We start from the raw sequence: 14,530 nt of genomic DNA, 5'->3' as shown, positions 1-14,530 counted from the left end.
TGCTTCTCCACTTCTCCAATTACATTGGATTAAACTACCATCTCCTTCCCTCCTACCTTATCCGATCTCTCTTTCGCCACTCTCCACCTCCACCTCCCCCGCCATGGCTATCAACGAGATCATCTCCGATCCCTCATTGTTACCGGTGCTCACCACCTGCGCCGAGACTCTCGCCCAGTGCCAACAGCTCATTACCCAGCTCAACCCCGAGACGACCCCCTCCGATCCCACCCAACTGCACGACCTCTCATTGGCCGTTTCCAAACAGCAAAAGGTGCTCTTTGCCCTTCTCGCCCAACTCCGCGGTCAGAATCGGGACGCCGTTTTCCGTGTACGCGATACAAAGCAAGCCACCGCGGAGGCCCGACAGGAGATCGACCGTCTCCACCTGCAACTGCAGAACTTGTACTACGAGCAGAAACATCTCACTGGCGAGATTGCGGCATGCGAAGCCTATGAGTAAGGATCCCATGCATCTACACCTACCCCTTCACCTACCCCTTCACCTACCCCTTCACCTAACCTTTCACCTACCCTTTCACCTACATGTATGTACATGTATGTACATGGCTAATGTAGTACTCTCTCCGTGCAGTCACAAATATCTGTCACTACCACTTATCCCCGTCGAAGAATTCCTACAACTTCACCCGGAACATCAAGACACCAATGATCATGAATTGATGATCGCCCGCATCAACCATGAGCACTCGGAGCGAGAGAAACTTGAACAGGCGCGCCAGGAATTGCTCAAGCGCAAGCAGGCCTTGATCGCCGAGAACAAGAAGCGGAAGGATGACCTCGCCAATTTGGATAAGGATCTCGAAAGATTTATCGATGTACGTATTTGGTGTCCTTTTGGAAAGTATCAAATAGCTAACGCTTCTTCACCTCAGGCTGCTAAACCGATTCAAAAGATCTTCGAGAAGGAGTACTAATGTTATTGTTGAACTCGGGCTGGTCGGTTGACCGTTACATCTAACAGGCGTTATTGGATAGGAAAAAAGATACCCGGCATGAAAATATAATCTACCTTGCATATACTACCTAGGCAGTACCTATTTTTGATGCTTGCTCAGCGCGTTTCTCGCTTGAGATATTCCAGATTCCCATAGATCCGAGTACGCCTGCATTCGTATGTCCAGATGCGTATGCGTACTAGTATACATGCACACTAGGCTAAGCAACACCGTAAATACCCTAATATATGGGAAACTAGTAAAGGAGAAAGAGATATTGAGATTGAGATTGAATGAGCATGAAAACTGCCAAAATATTAGTCAATGTGTAGCCAGAATCAATAGAATCAATACTCCGAGGTTATGTAGTACTTGGTTGTTGGTAGATCACGTACCTCCTTGTCCGCCTTCTCCAACTTCAACACAACATCTCCTCTCCACCACTCCAACCCTCCTCCTTCCCTCCCTCTCGCTCTGGCTGTGGTCATCCAGAGCACAAAGCATGCCCTCGTCATGACCGCCAAATCCGGAGACCCTGTGTCTCCCACGGCCGACGCCTCCACTCCCTCCACTCCCTCCAAGTCCACCCAGCGCGTCCCCGCCCCGGAATCCCCCCCAGGCTATCCAAACGCGATTCCGAGTCATTGCAGCCTTCTGGGCCGTCATAATTTTTCTGGGCTTTCCGATATGGTGGCAGACCACCTCGATCTACCGGGCGCATCTCCCCATCCAAGAGATGGTCGATTGGGCCGATGGCAAGGTAAGGACACCTTGTGCATCGCAACAACTAGTATCCCCGGAATTCTGACACCCTTCCCTCCAGACATGTCGCCCCGTCTATCCCCTTGAGATTCAAGTCGTCGCACCTTCATTACAGTTGCCTGAGTCTCAGCATCTACTCCGAACCACCCAGCATACTCTTGACGATCTGAACGAGTTCGCCGCTCACCATCTCCGTCTCAAGTTGACCAACGATACCAACGGTTCACCTGCACGCGCAGGCAACGACGGGACCGACACTTCATATAGTAACTCGGAAGTTGCACCTGATGTCGCATTGACAGTCCATGTACGTCCGGAGGAAGGCCTTCTTGCTCCGAGATCAGAGCTTCAGCCGCACACCACCCAGCTAGACGTCTTCTACCCACCGAGCCAAATCCCAAGCCCCTCAACCTCCAACCCACCTCTCTCGATCTTCATCGCACAGGAGCTACAGCGCCTCTATGGAGAAGAGAAGGCAACCATCGCGCACATTCTGTCTGGTGAAACAACCGGCCTGGATTCAGCCTCTCCCGAGCTCACAGAGAGCATCAGCAGACGCCTACGACGATCAATGAAATACGCTGAAACATATCACCTCTCATTTTCTCTTTTCACGCCTGGATCCGCGCCATCCTCATGGGATATCGAAGGCGCTGTCCAGGAGTACCTCGCGCCGCTCCTTGACGCCTTCTCACCAATCAGCAACTTCACCATCGACACCCAGGTGCAACTCTACGCCACCTTCTCCCCGATGACGCCGGCCCCAGTCTACGATGAGGTCGAAGCGGCATGGACACTGAAGAAAGAAGACCTGAGCGCATTCATCAATGCCGCAGAGTGGCCACTGAACCCGAGCATCGGCAGCGGACCAACCCTCAACTTCATCCTCTACGTCCCCGACCCATCTCAATCACCCATGATCGTCAAGGAGAACCGCGCTTCGAGCTGGATTGTCCCACAATGGGGTGGCGTGTTCCTACTCAACCCACCACTCGCACAGGGTCAGACTAGTAATCCTGTCTACCTCGAACAAGATTCGCTGCAGTCGGCTTTCAAGACTTTCTCCCATCAACTCCTCACCCTCCTCGGAACACCCAGCACCCCCTCCTCCCTGCCTCTGCGTCTGCAGACACTCATTCGCGTCCGCGCTGCATCTCTCCTCCTCTCCGCTTCGTCGACCATGGGCTCCTTAGCCCGGTTGACAGAGTCTCTCCCCTCCATCCCCATCCCAGCAAACGTAGCGTCCTCGGTCTCCACGACCCTATCCCATCTCTCTTCTACATGTTCCCATCTCCGCGAGGGTCGCTTCAATGCCGCTCTGGCTAGTGCCCGAGTCGCGGAGAACGAGGCTGAGCGCAGTTTCTTTGAGAAGACCATGGTTGGTCAGGTTTATTTCCCGGATGAGCATAAGGTTGCCGTTTACCTGCCTTTGTTGGGACCTATTGGTGTTCCGCTGGTGGTTGGTTTGATGAAGGAGGTTAAGCGACTTGTTGCGGCTTGGAAGGCGAGGAAGCGGGTGTAGGTATGGTTAGAATTATAATGCACAATAGTATACTTTCACATAACTTGAGTACTACCAGCCGACTCGGAGTATCAACTGTAGCTGCTTCATACTGCCTAGGTACCTAGTAGTATTCTGACCCCTACCGGAGGAGTCTAGCTACCTAGGTAGGTACCTAAGTAGTAGCTTGTATTCCAACCAACTTGAATTTGAAGGTTTGGAAGGCAAACTTGAAGTAGACAATACTAGTATATCGTTGGATGTACTCCTACCTACTAGTATGCAGCGAAGTGGTACTGCCTACTAGGTAGCGCACGGGGATTTGAACTTGAATATAACCTTCCAAGGATTGAACTCGAATTGAAGGAAATCATTCGATCTAAAGAATGTAACATGGATATCATACTAATACACCAGCAATGCAAAGCTAAATGTGAACAAACACTTTCTTTAACCCATAGATCGGACCAGCCACACCCACGAAATGCATACCACGCCATCTACTTCTCCTCCGAAACCTTATACGACGGATTCCCCTTGCCATCACTAAATCCTACGTTCTTCATCAGATCTGAGAAAGTCGTATCCGGCCTCGCAACCGTACTGGGATACGGCTCCGGACCCAAGAACTTTCTCGACTGCGCAAATGCCCCGGGTGGCGAGTAGATCTTGATACTCTCGGTGCTAGGCTGACGCTGTCGCGGTGGAGTGACTGGCGCCGAAACGGGATTAGGCAAACTAGGTAGAGGCGGGACGTCCTTTTCTTTGTCTGGTCTTGTACTCGTGGGATTGAAGAGGCTGCGGACTCGACTTCCTGTGCGGGTTAGGCGGGATCGTGTTGATCGGCCACCGACTGAGTTTCGCGCTGAGGGGCGGAGGAGGAAGTCTGTTCGGTAGGAGGCGTCTTCTGAGGCCATGGGGCTGGATATTCCCATTACTGCGCCGCTTGATGTGCGTTGGGACCAGTGGGGGACGAATTTTTGGTCTTGGGTTTGGCTCTTTTTGTGGGCGCGGCGTCGGAGGCAGGTTGTTATTAGCAGGGCTAGGACGGCGCCGAAGATGGCGCCCGGGAAGAAGCCCGCTATGATTGCATTTGGTGGGAAGGAGTCACAGCTTGTTGATGCCGCGGGGGACGGCACGATGGTGAATGTTGCGCCTGTTGAGCCGGTTGAGGTGGATGGGGAGGCGGTTGTGGTTGATTTATCGGCGACGCAGACTTTGTCTGAGACGCAGGAGTAGCCGACTGGGCAGCAGGAGTCGGCGCATGTCTTGAGTTTGCTGTCTAGTTTGGTTGTCTTGACGGTACTCCTGGGGTATGTAGTGGCGTTTTGTTGTTGGATGTCGCAGGCGATGGGCGAGATGTAGTCACAACTTTGGCCGGACGGGCAGCAGATGGCTGTTGTGTTGTCGCTTGTGCCGACGCAGGTGGATGATGTCGGACACCAGAAGTTGTTAGGGAATGAAGTGCCACATTGGTTGTATGCGTTAGAGCAAGTGTCGGTGCTGCGTCCGAAAAGCTCGGGTGTATCAAGTGTGTGACCATAACTTGTTTGTAGGATGACCAGAAGTATAAGAAGAAGTGGTCGTTTGGGGACGATGCCCTCAGTCAACCCCGTCATGTCTTCGAGGCAGACTTGAGATGAGTTAGGATGTTGAAAGAGAGTTCCGTATGTTTGAGTCTCACAGGAGATATTAGACGTTGATAGAGGAGCAGCAGTAACAGTAGCCAAATTTCTCTTGGAGATGGAGATAAAAGAGGTATCGTGAACGGTGGAAGATAGTTGACGAAGTAGAAAACGAGCAGAACCATAGACAAGGGGATTGATTTCGGGCTCAGGCTGAAACGTGAACTAAATTGGGTGTTCAACACAAAGGGAGTGAATGGCATGGCGTTGGATGATTCACCGGTACAAAGAGATCTATTCCGGGCACTGGCACGCGCTGGACTGGGGCGGTCCAAGTTTCAGGGTGGGCGGCAGGACTCGAATGCAGAATGTCGGGCGCCAAAGCCAAAATTAGCGTTGCAGAATGACATGGTTGAGGTGCAGAATGAATGCAGGATTGTGAGAGGTTGAAATGTGCCGAGATGGGCGCTTAGAGAGGTGAAGTGGAGTGGTGTGGTTGTATACTTCAAGTTCCAAGTTCCCGTGACTGGTACCTAACCTTCAAGTTGGAACCAGGTACTCCAGTAGGTACCTAGGTCACTACTAGTATTCATTTAAATTATTCAGGTCAGTATTATACAGAATACCACAATTATTAATAAGTTACTAAGTAATAACTACCAGTCAATAGTAACTAAAGGCTAACACTATAGAAAGGAGGGCGGTCTGCCATTCGGAGTAGAGTGAGTGCCAAGATATTAGTCAGCCAGCGCGTCCAGTTTGGAAATTTCGAGGTCGGCGATTGTAAAGCATCTCCGTCTTCCAGCGCCATCATGTTTAGTCGTCTTGCCCGGCCAAGCGCTCTGCGCGCGGCTTCTTTCCAGGTATACTTTGCACAATTCCATCTGTTGATTCTCACCCAGCTAATCCGTGAACCTTGAACCTCTAGACACCTTCCTCTCTCCTCCGATCCCAGACCCGTGCCCTGCACCGCATCCCCCAATTGCAGCACGAGAACGTCTACAAGGAGAATGGTATCCCCGAATTCATGTCGCCTGAGGCATACGACTTTGCCTGGACCCAATACCAGACCCTCCTCGTTGATAAGCTCAACCTGTTGACACAAGGTGAGCCGAGCCGATCCCGCGGATAGGGTATCTTATGATAGCTTCATATCCGCGCAAACATACGACCCCAATGGATCATTAACTCTCCCCTTCTTCCGCAGACACCGTTGACGCCGATGCTAAGCCTGGAGAGTTGCTGGTCAAGTACTCCAAGCGCCCGGAGATGGCCTCGGTCTTCAACTACGCCTCCATGGCCCATAACAACCACTTCTTCTTCAACTGCCTCGTCAGTCCTCCTTCACTCCCAATCAACAGCCACCGGGAATAGAAAAAGAAAGGACCCAAACTAACCCTCATCCAATTCAGTCCCCCGCCTCCACCCAGATCCCCGAAAAATTCGCCAAGGACATCGTCGACACCTGCTCCTCCGTCGAATCCCTCAAGCTCGACTTCCTCGCAACCGCCAGCTCCATGTTCGGCCCGGGCTTCGTCTGGCTCGCCAAGAACCTCGAGCGCGAGGGCCTCATGCAGATCTTCTGCACCTACAACGCCGGCTCCCCCTACCCGGCCGCCTACTCCCGCCGCCAACCTGTCGACATGGCCACCCACTCCCCCGATGCCCCTCTCGGCAACCAGTTCGCCGGCTCGATGGGCGCCCACGCGCAAAACCAGAAGAACCTGGCCCCCGGCGCCATTGACGTCCAGCCCATCCTGTGCGTTAACACCTGGGAGCACGCGTGGATGATGGACTACGGTATTGCGGGTAAGGACGAGTACCTGGAGCGCTGGTGGGACCGCATCAACTGGGATGTTGTGTTTGATAACTACAATGCTGTTTCTTCGGTGAAGGGGGCCGCGTGCTTCGGCTACTCGGGCCCGCGGGTTGGGTATGCTTTGAGAGGAGCAAAAGCCGGTTTTTGTTTAGATAAATCTGTACTATACACATTATATTTCTCTGTTTGATCGACTTGAATTGTACACCTGCTAGTGAGCAGCGATCTGCATGACCCCATATCACTCCGTGTCTCCGAGTCTATTGTCACTCATCTCGGTTGGGAGCTACTAAGTGAACACCTCCTTTGGCTATCTGAACACCCTATCCTGTCTGTTGAGGAAAGGTGCTGTATTTGGATTACCACGGGGTCGGTGCTAATTAAAATATAGTAGTAGTACCTAGGTAGTTTATGCACACTTCCAAGGTTTCTGGCGACAAGGTGTGGTGCGGTAGATATGGCTAGTATAGGGTATAGTTAGCTTCTTCTAGTAGGATCTACCCGATCAGATGCCTACCTAGGTATCTACTCAGTCACTTAATCGAAGGTGAGAAAGTAGAATTATGGCCCCTAACTGTAGTTCGTGGTAACACACATACTTCGCATTTTCTAAATAGGCAAGATAAAGTGTTCAGATAGCCAAATGGGGTGTCCACTTAGTATTGCTTTCTCGATTGATGCTGGTCTAGTCTAATCTAGTAAGTAAGTATAGAGTCAAGCTCCCTCTAAAATAGTAATATACAAATGCCCGGCCCTGCACTCACAACAAGTCCATCACCGCCCATGCATCTCATGAATTCGCTTCTCAAAAGCCTCAATCATAACCCCAGCCATCTGTCCCTCAACAGCCCCCATAACAGTAGCATGCATCTGGCTGCGAAATTCAAACCGCACTTCCAGATTGACCTTCGTCTGCGGGAGACCACCCTTCGCATCAAGGGGAATCAATTCCCACCGCGTAGAGAGATATTCAAAGATCCCCTCGCTAGCTCCGGGGAAGAATCCACTCAATCCACCGCCACTGCTCCCACTGCCCTTCTCAGCACCGTATTTAGCACCGCTCCGCGCTTCAACGGTTAATTTTTCCACGTTACACTCCACGCGCGATGTGAATGTCTCGCTGAGAGGTCCGTAGCCGACGGTCAGGAATGCCTGCGTGGGATGACCTGTTTCGGGGTCGCGGGCTGTGACTGTCGACGCAGTGAGGAAGGGGAGGAATTGCGAGTATGATTCGACCGAGGAGATGACTTTGAAGAGGTTTGGTGGGGCGTAAGGAAGGGTTCGGGTTGCGGTTAAGACGCGCTTTGGGGAGTCGTTATTGCTTCCATTTGGGAGGAGGGAAGAGAGGGAAGGGAGGCCGAAGGTTCGTCGGGGTGTTTGTGTGAAGCATCTTGGTTGTGATGGGCGGAGTGAGTTTGTGGTAGAGGTGCGTTGTATTGTGCTGATGGTGCGCACTCCTTGGAGGGGTAGATTCAAGGATCTTGGTTTGAGGAGGTGGATCGCATGATCCAGGTTGCGGGTTGGTCGCATTGAGGAGAAGTGCAGTGGGTGAAGTTAATTGGGGTGTGTGGAGGAAAAGTGTTGGTTCAAGTTGAAGTTCCGATGGTGCTGCGGCGCGGCCCGTTCTGGTTTGGTCTGGTCGCATCAGGAACTACGCAGCGTGCATACGGTGGGAAGTATTTCATACTCTGTCATACTCTAGTAATATTCATTTATTTCTATATTGAAAATACTCGGACTAGCCCCTGGTATTCAACTAGACAAAGCTAACTCTCGGACTGATATGAAAGAAATTCATCTATAGTCGGAGGCACGGTGATATCTGGAACCCAGAGCATATCCTGATCAGATGGCCCAAAGCCAGATATCCTACTGTCATACAGGCGCTAACATGACAAGGTTAGCTATGTTGCGAAGTGTAGGGAAGTGTTTGAACGTGGAAAGTGCTTGACAGTGCAAGTAGTACTCACCCAGTCCATTTGTGCAGGCGTGTTAAGCATATCCTCAATCAGGCCAAGTGACGAGAGCGATGGCCCTTCGCTGGAGTAATATCCTGCAGTCGGCAGGTTGCCGTTACTGTCACCGTTGCTGGCTGCATATGTTTCGTGCTGTCGTGGGCCGACTGAAGCAGGCACTGGTTGGAATGCCAATTTATCTAAGCGCCGGGTTAGTTTGAGTTGGAGTAGATGTGTAACCAGCCCTGGAGGACTGGTAAATCAACTCACCATCAATCTGCATACTCTGGCCATTTGAGACCGAGCTGCCGCTGTGAGGAGGGCTGTTGCCTCTCACTCGGCCAAGCATGATCCTCAACGCATTGTACCCTCGTTGTGTATCAATAGACCGGTGACGGCCTTCTTTGAAAATTTGATATGTAGTCTCCAAGAGACGCAAAATGTCATCACATTCTTGTGGTTCCATGCGAGCTGTGTCGCGCTCGTTCTCTCGCGAAAGCTCCAAACACAGGATCATTGCCGAAAGCATGAAGTCGGTATTCTGGAGAGAGTTCATGAAGAATCGCTCTGCATAGAGCTGGCCACCTGGTAATGACTCCTGGTATACATCAGAATGATGACGCAATGTCTCGCGGGCCGCGTTCAGGCAGGTTTGGCGCGAGTATGCATATTTGCTGTTCGTCTCAGCCATATACCGGCGGTGCATAACTACCCGAGCCTTTTGATAAAGTAACTCTAGGGTATATCGTTTCATGATGAGCTCCGTCGTCTCGGAAAAACATTGATTGATCGGCTGGTATTTCAGGCAAATCGGCAGTAAATCACGCGCTTCTTCTAGCCGGCGATCAATAGCCAGAACCTCTTCGTAGGATACTTGCTCCCGTGAGTATGCCAAGTTAGTGATCTGTCCGAAGCACTTCATGAGGCGAGATTTGCCCCTTGTATACCCACACGCCGTCCATTCAGTACTGGGTCTCGAGGGTGGTAACTGAGCACTGTTTGCATCAAAGTCGGTGTCGTGGAGATTGGAAGGTAGTTCTGTGTCGTATTGCCAAGGTTGGATGGTCCGTGGAAGGCCGACCTGGAAAGAAATGAGGATATCCAGTTGACAAATGAGCTCCCAGAGGCGTCGCCGCATCTCGCCATCAAAAGTGGATATGCTAGGATAATGACTAGGATCTCGGTGGTATCCCATGCGCATAGCTAGGCGAATGAGGGTTCCGAAAAGGTAGGAGACCCCAATCTGTGCATCCTGGCTGCGGTAGAACTCGGAAAGACTGTAGAAAAAGAGAGCTTCTACCTTGTATCGGCCTGGGGCAAGGTAGTTTGCTTGCACCAGGCCCTGGGCGGCTCTTTTTCGGAAGACATTCCAAGCTGTCGATGGGTTCACCATATCCACGGGTAAAGGCTCTTCACTGCGATGATAATGAGATACCGAGAGAGTCAGCATGGCGTAAAGGTAAGATATCCACGTGAAGGACATGTCCTGGGGGGCTTCCCAGAACTTTGCATATTCCTTTCGGAAGGTCGGGATATGGACGGCAACTGTTTTTATCGTGAGCTATTGATCACGGGGAGATATTCTGGATTAAAAACCTCGGGAGAATAGGTAAATATGGGGAACTCACTCAGTGAAGGCTCTGATGTTTTCAAGAAACGAGATACTAGTCGATCCGTAATCTCACGGGACGGTATATCGAAGAGCAGCTCCTCCTTGGTGATAGGTCTACTCATTCCAAGTAGCAAGGTTGGGGAGGAATCCTCCTCTGGGTCTTCCTGTGCGCCTTCATCATCCGTTTCTTCATTGCCGTAGCCATCGATATATTCTTTAACCTCGTTGATCTAAGTTAAGGAAGTTAATACTACGACGAACTAGGATAACCAGAGGGCAACTGACCTCTTTCAGAATGGCGCGCCAATTTACGCTCTCGAAATAACTGGTACCCTCATCATTCACGATCAGCGTTCCCGTATCGTGAGGCGATCGGGTGTCATGGCCACTCATGGACGATGGAGTCTGATAGCTGGGCCCATTCGCATCGGCATCCGCGACTGGCGGTTCAGCATTAAAATCGGGGACTTGATCGGAGATTAGATCGGGAGTCTGCTTCTGCTTCTGGGCTAGGGACATAACCAAGTTCTCCAAATGCTGAAGACGGTCCTGCACGAGGGTCGGACTGGACTGGCCATGCTGAGGTTTGCCCCGCGGTCCGCGACCGACAAACGTACAGCCGGCAGAGTCCCCGCGCTTCTTGCAGTTGTTACAAGGATAAATCCGATCGCATTTTAGTCTGCAGAAGTGAGTTAGATAATAATCTGTGAGCGAGAAAGGCTTGACCGACTTGCGATATCTGCACGCGGTGCACGAGAACTGAACCCGCGTTCTCTTCTTCGGACCCTCCCCACTCAGCGGGTCCGGGGGTAAGTCGCCTCGGACATAAGGAGCCTCGGAGTAGACTAGGCTAGTCGGCCAAGAATGGATGCAGGAACGAAGTTGGATTGAAGATTGGGCCCTCCGCATAAATCGGAGAGGTTGAGGGGTGAGTGGGGAAGGGGAAATTGAAGAGGAGAAAGAATTGGGGCCGTTCGGACTCCGCGGTTGACTTGGTTAACTCCGACAGGCCTGGAATAGAACAAAATAGAATGTTCGGGCCTCAATGCAAATGATAGGACAGTGCAAGATACTAAACTTTAGTTTCTTCTTTGGGAACCAAAATCGGCCTTAATGCATCCATGCATGATGTGCAGTAGATCATACGTACTAAGCAGCGTGACCTCATGCTAGTGGTACCTATCCCCGAATTCCAAGGATAATCAACATTTGTAGCCTTCAATAAGCTTTCAAATCAGACAGGTATGCGGGGAACTCTTGGCATGTCTATATGGGTGGGTATTTCTATTATAAATAACCTTGGAACTTGAAGTGTTCACTTCGGAGATATCATGATGTGATACAGAAAGAAGCGGCTAACTTGCTTATATCTACTGTTCAAAGGTCCAAGTTTAACTTGAATCCCTCGAGAAACCTCGAAACAATCCAATACGTACTAGTAATGCGGTCTTCTTTTATTACTATTCTTGCTTTCGCTAGCGCAGTGTTATCTGCACCAGCCATTGGGGAAGAAAAGAGGCCTGCAGTAGTAAGATGCTTTGCTGATACAGAATGGTCAACAGCAGCTAACAAGAAGACAGATTGCTAGTGGAGCGGCATGTCTACCAGATGGGAGTATGGGTTTCTGTCATAGTAAATTATGCTTGGTAATTCGTGAGTCCTAACGAGTTTCAAGACGCAGGCTAACTTGAATCCGCACTAGAAAACACCCAAGCAGGCGACGGGAACCTGTCAATAAGGTGTATTGGTCTTTTCTTGAAAAAACCACAGAGGAGAAACCGAAGGACTGCATGAAACAGAATTTATGAATGAAGATGAATTTGAAAGTTATCTCTTTTGTCAGATTAAGTCGACTACCTCCTAGGCTGGCTTCAAGTTGCGGTTGAGTTATTTCGAACTTGAAGTTGATCAAACTTATACCCAGTACAATTGAGACCTTTGATTTATCGAAATACTCTAAGAATATGTCGCTGAAGTAATGGATAGACAGCATTGTGAGTATCACTTGGAAAATTACACTTCGTGGTATCCTACCACTATCCCACCGGTATCCTACTCAGCTATATACCCAGGTACCTCATAGTAAGTAAGTAGTACTTGGTAGTAGATAGCCAGTATTAGAGGTGCCTCAAGATACAAGCTACAATCTATAATCTAGTACACAAGCCAGAATTACTAGCAGTATGAGCAGCTTATGCAAGACCTTACAAAGAACTTTGTGTGATAACAGAAAGCGAAAGTAATCAGATTGAGAGGAGAAGAAAAAGAGACAGAAGAAATTAGATACAGGCGTAGGCGTGAATACCTGAGTGGATGCCATCCAGTTCGTGACTGCCAGGGAACGTCATGAAGTCCAAAACGTTCTACGATTAAAAATAAAAATAAAATGAGAGCAAGAAACCCCCAAGAACCCTCCAATAATTCCAAAGCTTATCACATGAGTGCAACAGGGGAGGGCGGCCTGTGCGAGAAGAAGAGGAGAGTGAAACCACCATCCCGGTCATGCCCGGGGCAGGTGGGAGAGACAAATGGGAATCAAACAAAAAGAAAACCAAATAGATCAGGCCGAAGAGACGGCCTGGTGGTTGATAGAGTATTCTCCTATACCTTATTCCCCTCCTTATCCTCATTTGCCTTCTTCTTTGCCTTCTTCTCTTTCTCGGTCTCTATAGACACATCTCGATGTTAGTATACTAGTAGGGATATCGTCTCCAACGTATAGATCAAGGACTTACCCCCAGCCCAGATGGAAAGCCACACAAAAAAACCAACAATGGCCAGCCAGCCAGTTGGGGATTCGGCGGCGGCGGCAGCATCAGCCTCTTGCAGGCGGCAGGCCCTCGCGGGGTTCCGGATGGCGGCCAAGCGCACAAGGTGCGGCTATTTTGAGATACAGTTAGCTTTGTCAAAATCATAAAGGTGTGGGGACTAAGATTTAGGGTCGGGACTCGGAGAGAATCATATACCTGGGCAGTGATGGAAGGTGCAGTTTAAATGGTAATAGATATAATATTGAGATAGATAGTAATGTCTAAATGAAGGTAAAAATGGGGATATTCTGGGTCAATGTACTTACCGGGCCAGGAGCACAATAACAGAGATGAGGAGGGCGATGGCGACCAGAGAAAATGCGTACGCGTCTGTTTGCACCTTCATCTTCTATCTGTTGGGGAAGGTCAGGTCCGGTGGCGCTCATGGTCATGGTGGTGGTACTCGAGTTAACTGTTGCGTTTCCGGACACAATGAGCAAACATACGGGACGACATGATATAAGCGTGAAGAAAAACTTAAAATTGGATAGCCCTGCGTTCACAGCCTCACCAGCTCACTGGCGGATGGCATGCCCAGGTGAGGAGTGGGAAAAATGGCAGAGTATCGTAGGCAACGACAACTTGAATTATATATTGGTAGCCACGACAAGAGACATCCTCAGATCAACTCAAAGGCATGACACCTGATTGGCTGGCCCAGACCTGGTTTAAATCGGAATTATTCTCTCTGATCTTCCATCATTCTCTGGTTCAAACTATTTCAACTCCATACCTAAGTTTATTTTTGCTTCAAGGAATATCAAGGCACTTCTACTTTGATTTTGATCTACAAATTGTGGGTACTATCAAAATGTGAATTCATCTTAGGGTTTTAGTTCCAAATCAGCCACAATGGTGGCAACGCATTGAGCCAGACCACTCAAAGGCGCTAAGATAAAAACTCCCTCTTGGCCACGTTGCTTCCAAAATCCATCACGTTCCTCAAGATACCATTTGCAGGACCGAGCCGGAAAAGGATTGCTGAAGAGGCAAAACTCCGCAGCACTCGTCTTGTTGTTGTACCAGTGCGCGTACTCATCGACAAAGGAGTCCGGGAGTAAACCGGCGAAGACTCGACGAGGGATATAGTCGTAGCACGACTTTTCATTCTATAGGCGGAGGAGCAAGTCTTGCCTTTCCCTTCCAAAGTGGACTGTGTAGCCGTGGAGGAGCTGGGCTGTGCAGAAGACCATGCCCGAGCTCGTGCTTGGCATAACGTTGTGTGAAAGATCACCGAATATTCTCTCATATTCATGATGGGTTTCGTAGTCCGCAGGTAGACGAGAAAGAGGTAGGTCGTTAACAAGTAGCTCTCCAGTCATTATGTTAAGGTGCACCTTGAGATGGTCTATTGTCGTTTGGTACCAACACCTCATCCCGGTAGAGAGGGTCCAAGATGCGGTGGATTTGAAGTACCGCCAGCGTTGCTCAACGGCATCAGAAAGAAATGAGCCACCGGAGGCAATCTGCTCGTTCATGATGGGTCG

General features: G+C 50.1%; 8 protein-coding genes across 8 annotated transcripts; 3 read left to right on the top strand and 5 right to left on the bottom strand.

Moving 5' to 3' along the window:
* Nucleotides 1–103: 103 nt before the first annotated feature.
* N7533_013411 (uncharacterized protein) lies at nucleotides 104–938 on the top strand (the record flags this gene model as incomplete). The annotated part of the gene is made up of 3 exons (XM_057110061.1): nucleotides 104–459; nucleotides 596–839; nucleotides 897–938. The coding sequence occupies 3 exons, from the start codon at nucleotides 104–106 to the stop codon at nucleotides 936–938; spliced, it is 642 nt and encodes a 213-aa protein (XP_056952763.1).
* Nucleotides 939–1,695: 757 nt separating this feature from the next.
* PIG-S (GPI-anchored transamidase GPI17) lies at nucleotides 1,696–3,243 on the top strand (the record flags this gene model as incomplete). The annotated part of the gene is made up of 2 exons (XM_057110060.1): nucleotides 1,696–1,719; nucleotides 1,783–3,243. The coding sequence occupies 2 exons, from the start codon at nucleotides 1,696–1,698 to the stop codon at nucleotides 3,241–3,243; spliced, it is 1,485 nt and encodes a 494-aa protein (XP_056952762.1).
* A 479-nt stretch (nucleotides 3,244–3,722) lies between these two features.
* N7533_013409 (uncharacterized protein) lies at nucleotides 3,723–4,841 on the bottom strand (the record flags this gene model as incomplete). Its single annotated transcript, XM_057110059.1, has 1 exon — nucleotides 3,723–4,841. One exon carries the CDS (start codon nucleotides 4,839–4,841, stop codon nucleotides 3,723–3,725), a length of 1,119 nt encoding a protein of 372 aa, XP_056952761.1.
* Nucleotides 4,842–5,659: 818 nt separating this feature from the next.
* Nucleotides 5,660–6,900, top strand: sod4 (mitochondrial 37S ribosomal protein mS42; the record flags this gene model as incomplete). Its single annotated transcript, XM_057110058.1, has 5 exons — nucleotides 5,660–5,710; nucleotides 5,776–5,953; nucleotides 6,055–6,179; nucleotides 6,260–6,780; nucleotides 6,882–6,900. The coding sequence occupies 5 exons, from the start codon at nucleotides 5,660–5,662 to the stop codon at nucleotides 6,898–6,900; spliced, it is 894 nt and encodes a 297-aa protein (XP_056952760.1).
* A 540-nt stretch (nucleotides 6,901–7,440) lies between these two features.
* Nucleotides 7,441–8,196, bottom strand: N7533_013407 (ubiquinone-binding COQ10-like protein; the record flags this gene model as incomplete). The annotated part of the gene is made up of 1 exon (XM_057110057.1): nucleotides 7,441–8,196. One exon carries the CDS (start codon nucleotides 8,194–8,196, stop codon nucleotides 7,441–7,443), a length of 756 nt encoding a protein of 251 aa, XP_056952759.1.
* A 236-nt stretch (nucleotides 8,197–8,432) lies between these two features.
* On the bottom strand, nucleotides 8,433–10,752 carry N7533_013406 (putative C6 transcription factor; the record flags this gene model as incomplete). Its single annotated transcript, XM_057110056.1, has 5 exons — nucleotides 8,433–8,552; nucleotides 8,637–8,821; nucleotides 8,892–10,166; nucleotides 10,250–10,463; nucleotides 10,519–10,752. The coding sequence occupies 5 exons, from the start codon at nucleotides 10,750–10,752 to the stop codon at nucleotides 8,433–8,435; spliced, it is 2,028 nt and encodes a 675-aa protein (XP_056952758.1).
* Nucleotides 10,753–12,834: 2,082 nt separating this feature from the next.
* N7533_013405 (uncharacterized protein) lies at nucleotides 12,835–13,435 on the bottom strand (the record flags this gene model as incomplete). Its single annotated transcript, XM_057110055.1, has 3 exons — nucleotides 12,835–12,899; nucleotides 12,969–13,113; nucleotides 13,310–13,435. The coding sequence occupies 3 exons, from the start codon at nucleotides 13,433–13,435 to the stop codon at nucleotides 12,835–12,837; spliced, it is 336 nt and encodes a 111-aa protein (XP_056952757.1).
* A 717-nt stretch (nucleotides 13,436–14,152) lies between these two features.
* On the bottom strand, nucleotides 14,153–14,521 carry N7533_013404 (uncharacterized protein; the record flags this gene model as incomplete). Its single annotated transcript, XM_057110054.1, has 1 exon — nucleotides 14,153–14,521. The coding sequence occupies one exon, from the start codon at nucleotides 14,519–14,521 to the stop codon at nucleotides 14,153–14,155; it is 369 nt and encodes a 122-aa protein (XP_056952756.1).
* Between the last annotated feature and the right edge of the window lie 9 nt (nucleotides 14,522–14,530).

Source organism: Penicillium manginii (assembly GCF_028828005.1).
Source record: "Penicillium manginii strain IBT 31320 chromosome Unknown utg000011l:1.0-1395921.0:1.0-1396616.0, whole genome shotgun sequence".
In the NCBI taxonomy this organism is placed as follows: Eukaryota; Fungi; Ascomycota; class Eurotiomycetes; order Eurotiales; family Aspergillaceae; genus Penicillium; species Penicillium manginii.
Note: the sequence above shows the minus strand (reverse complement) of the source record. Positions and strands in the feature narration are given on the sequence as shown.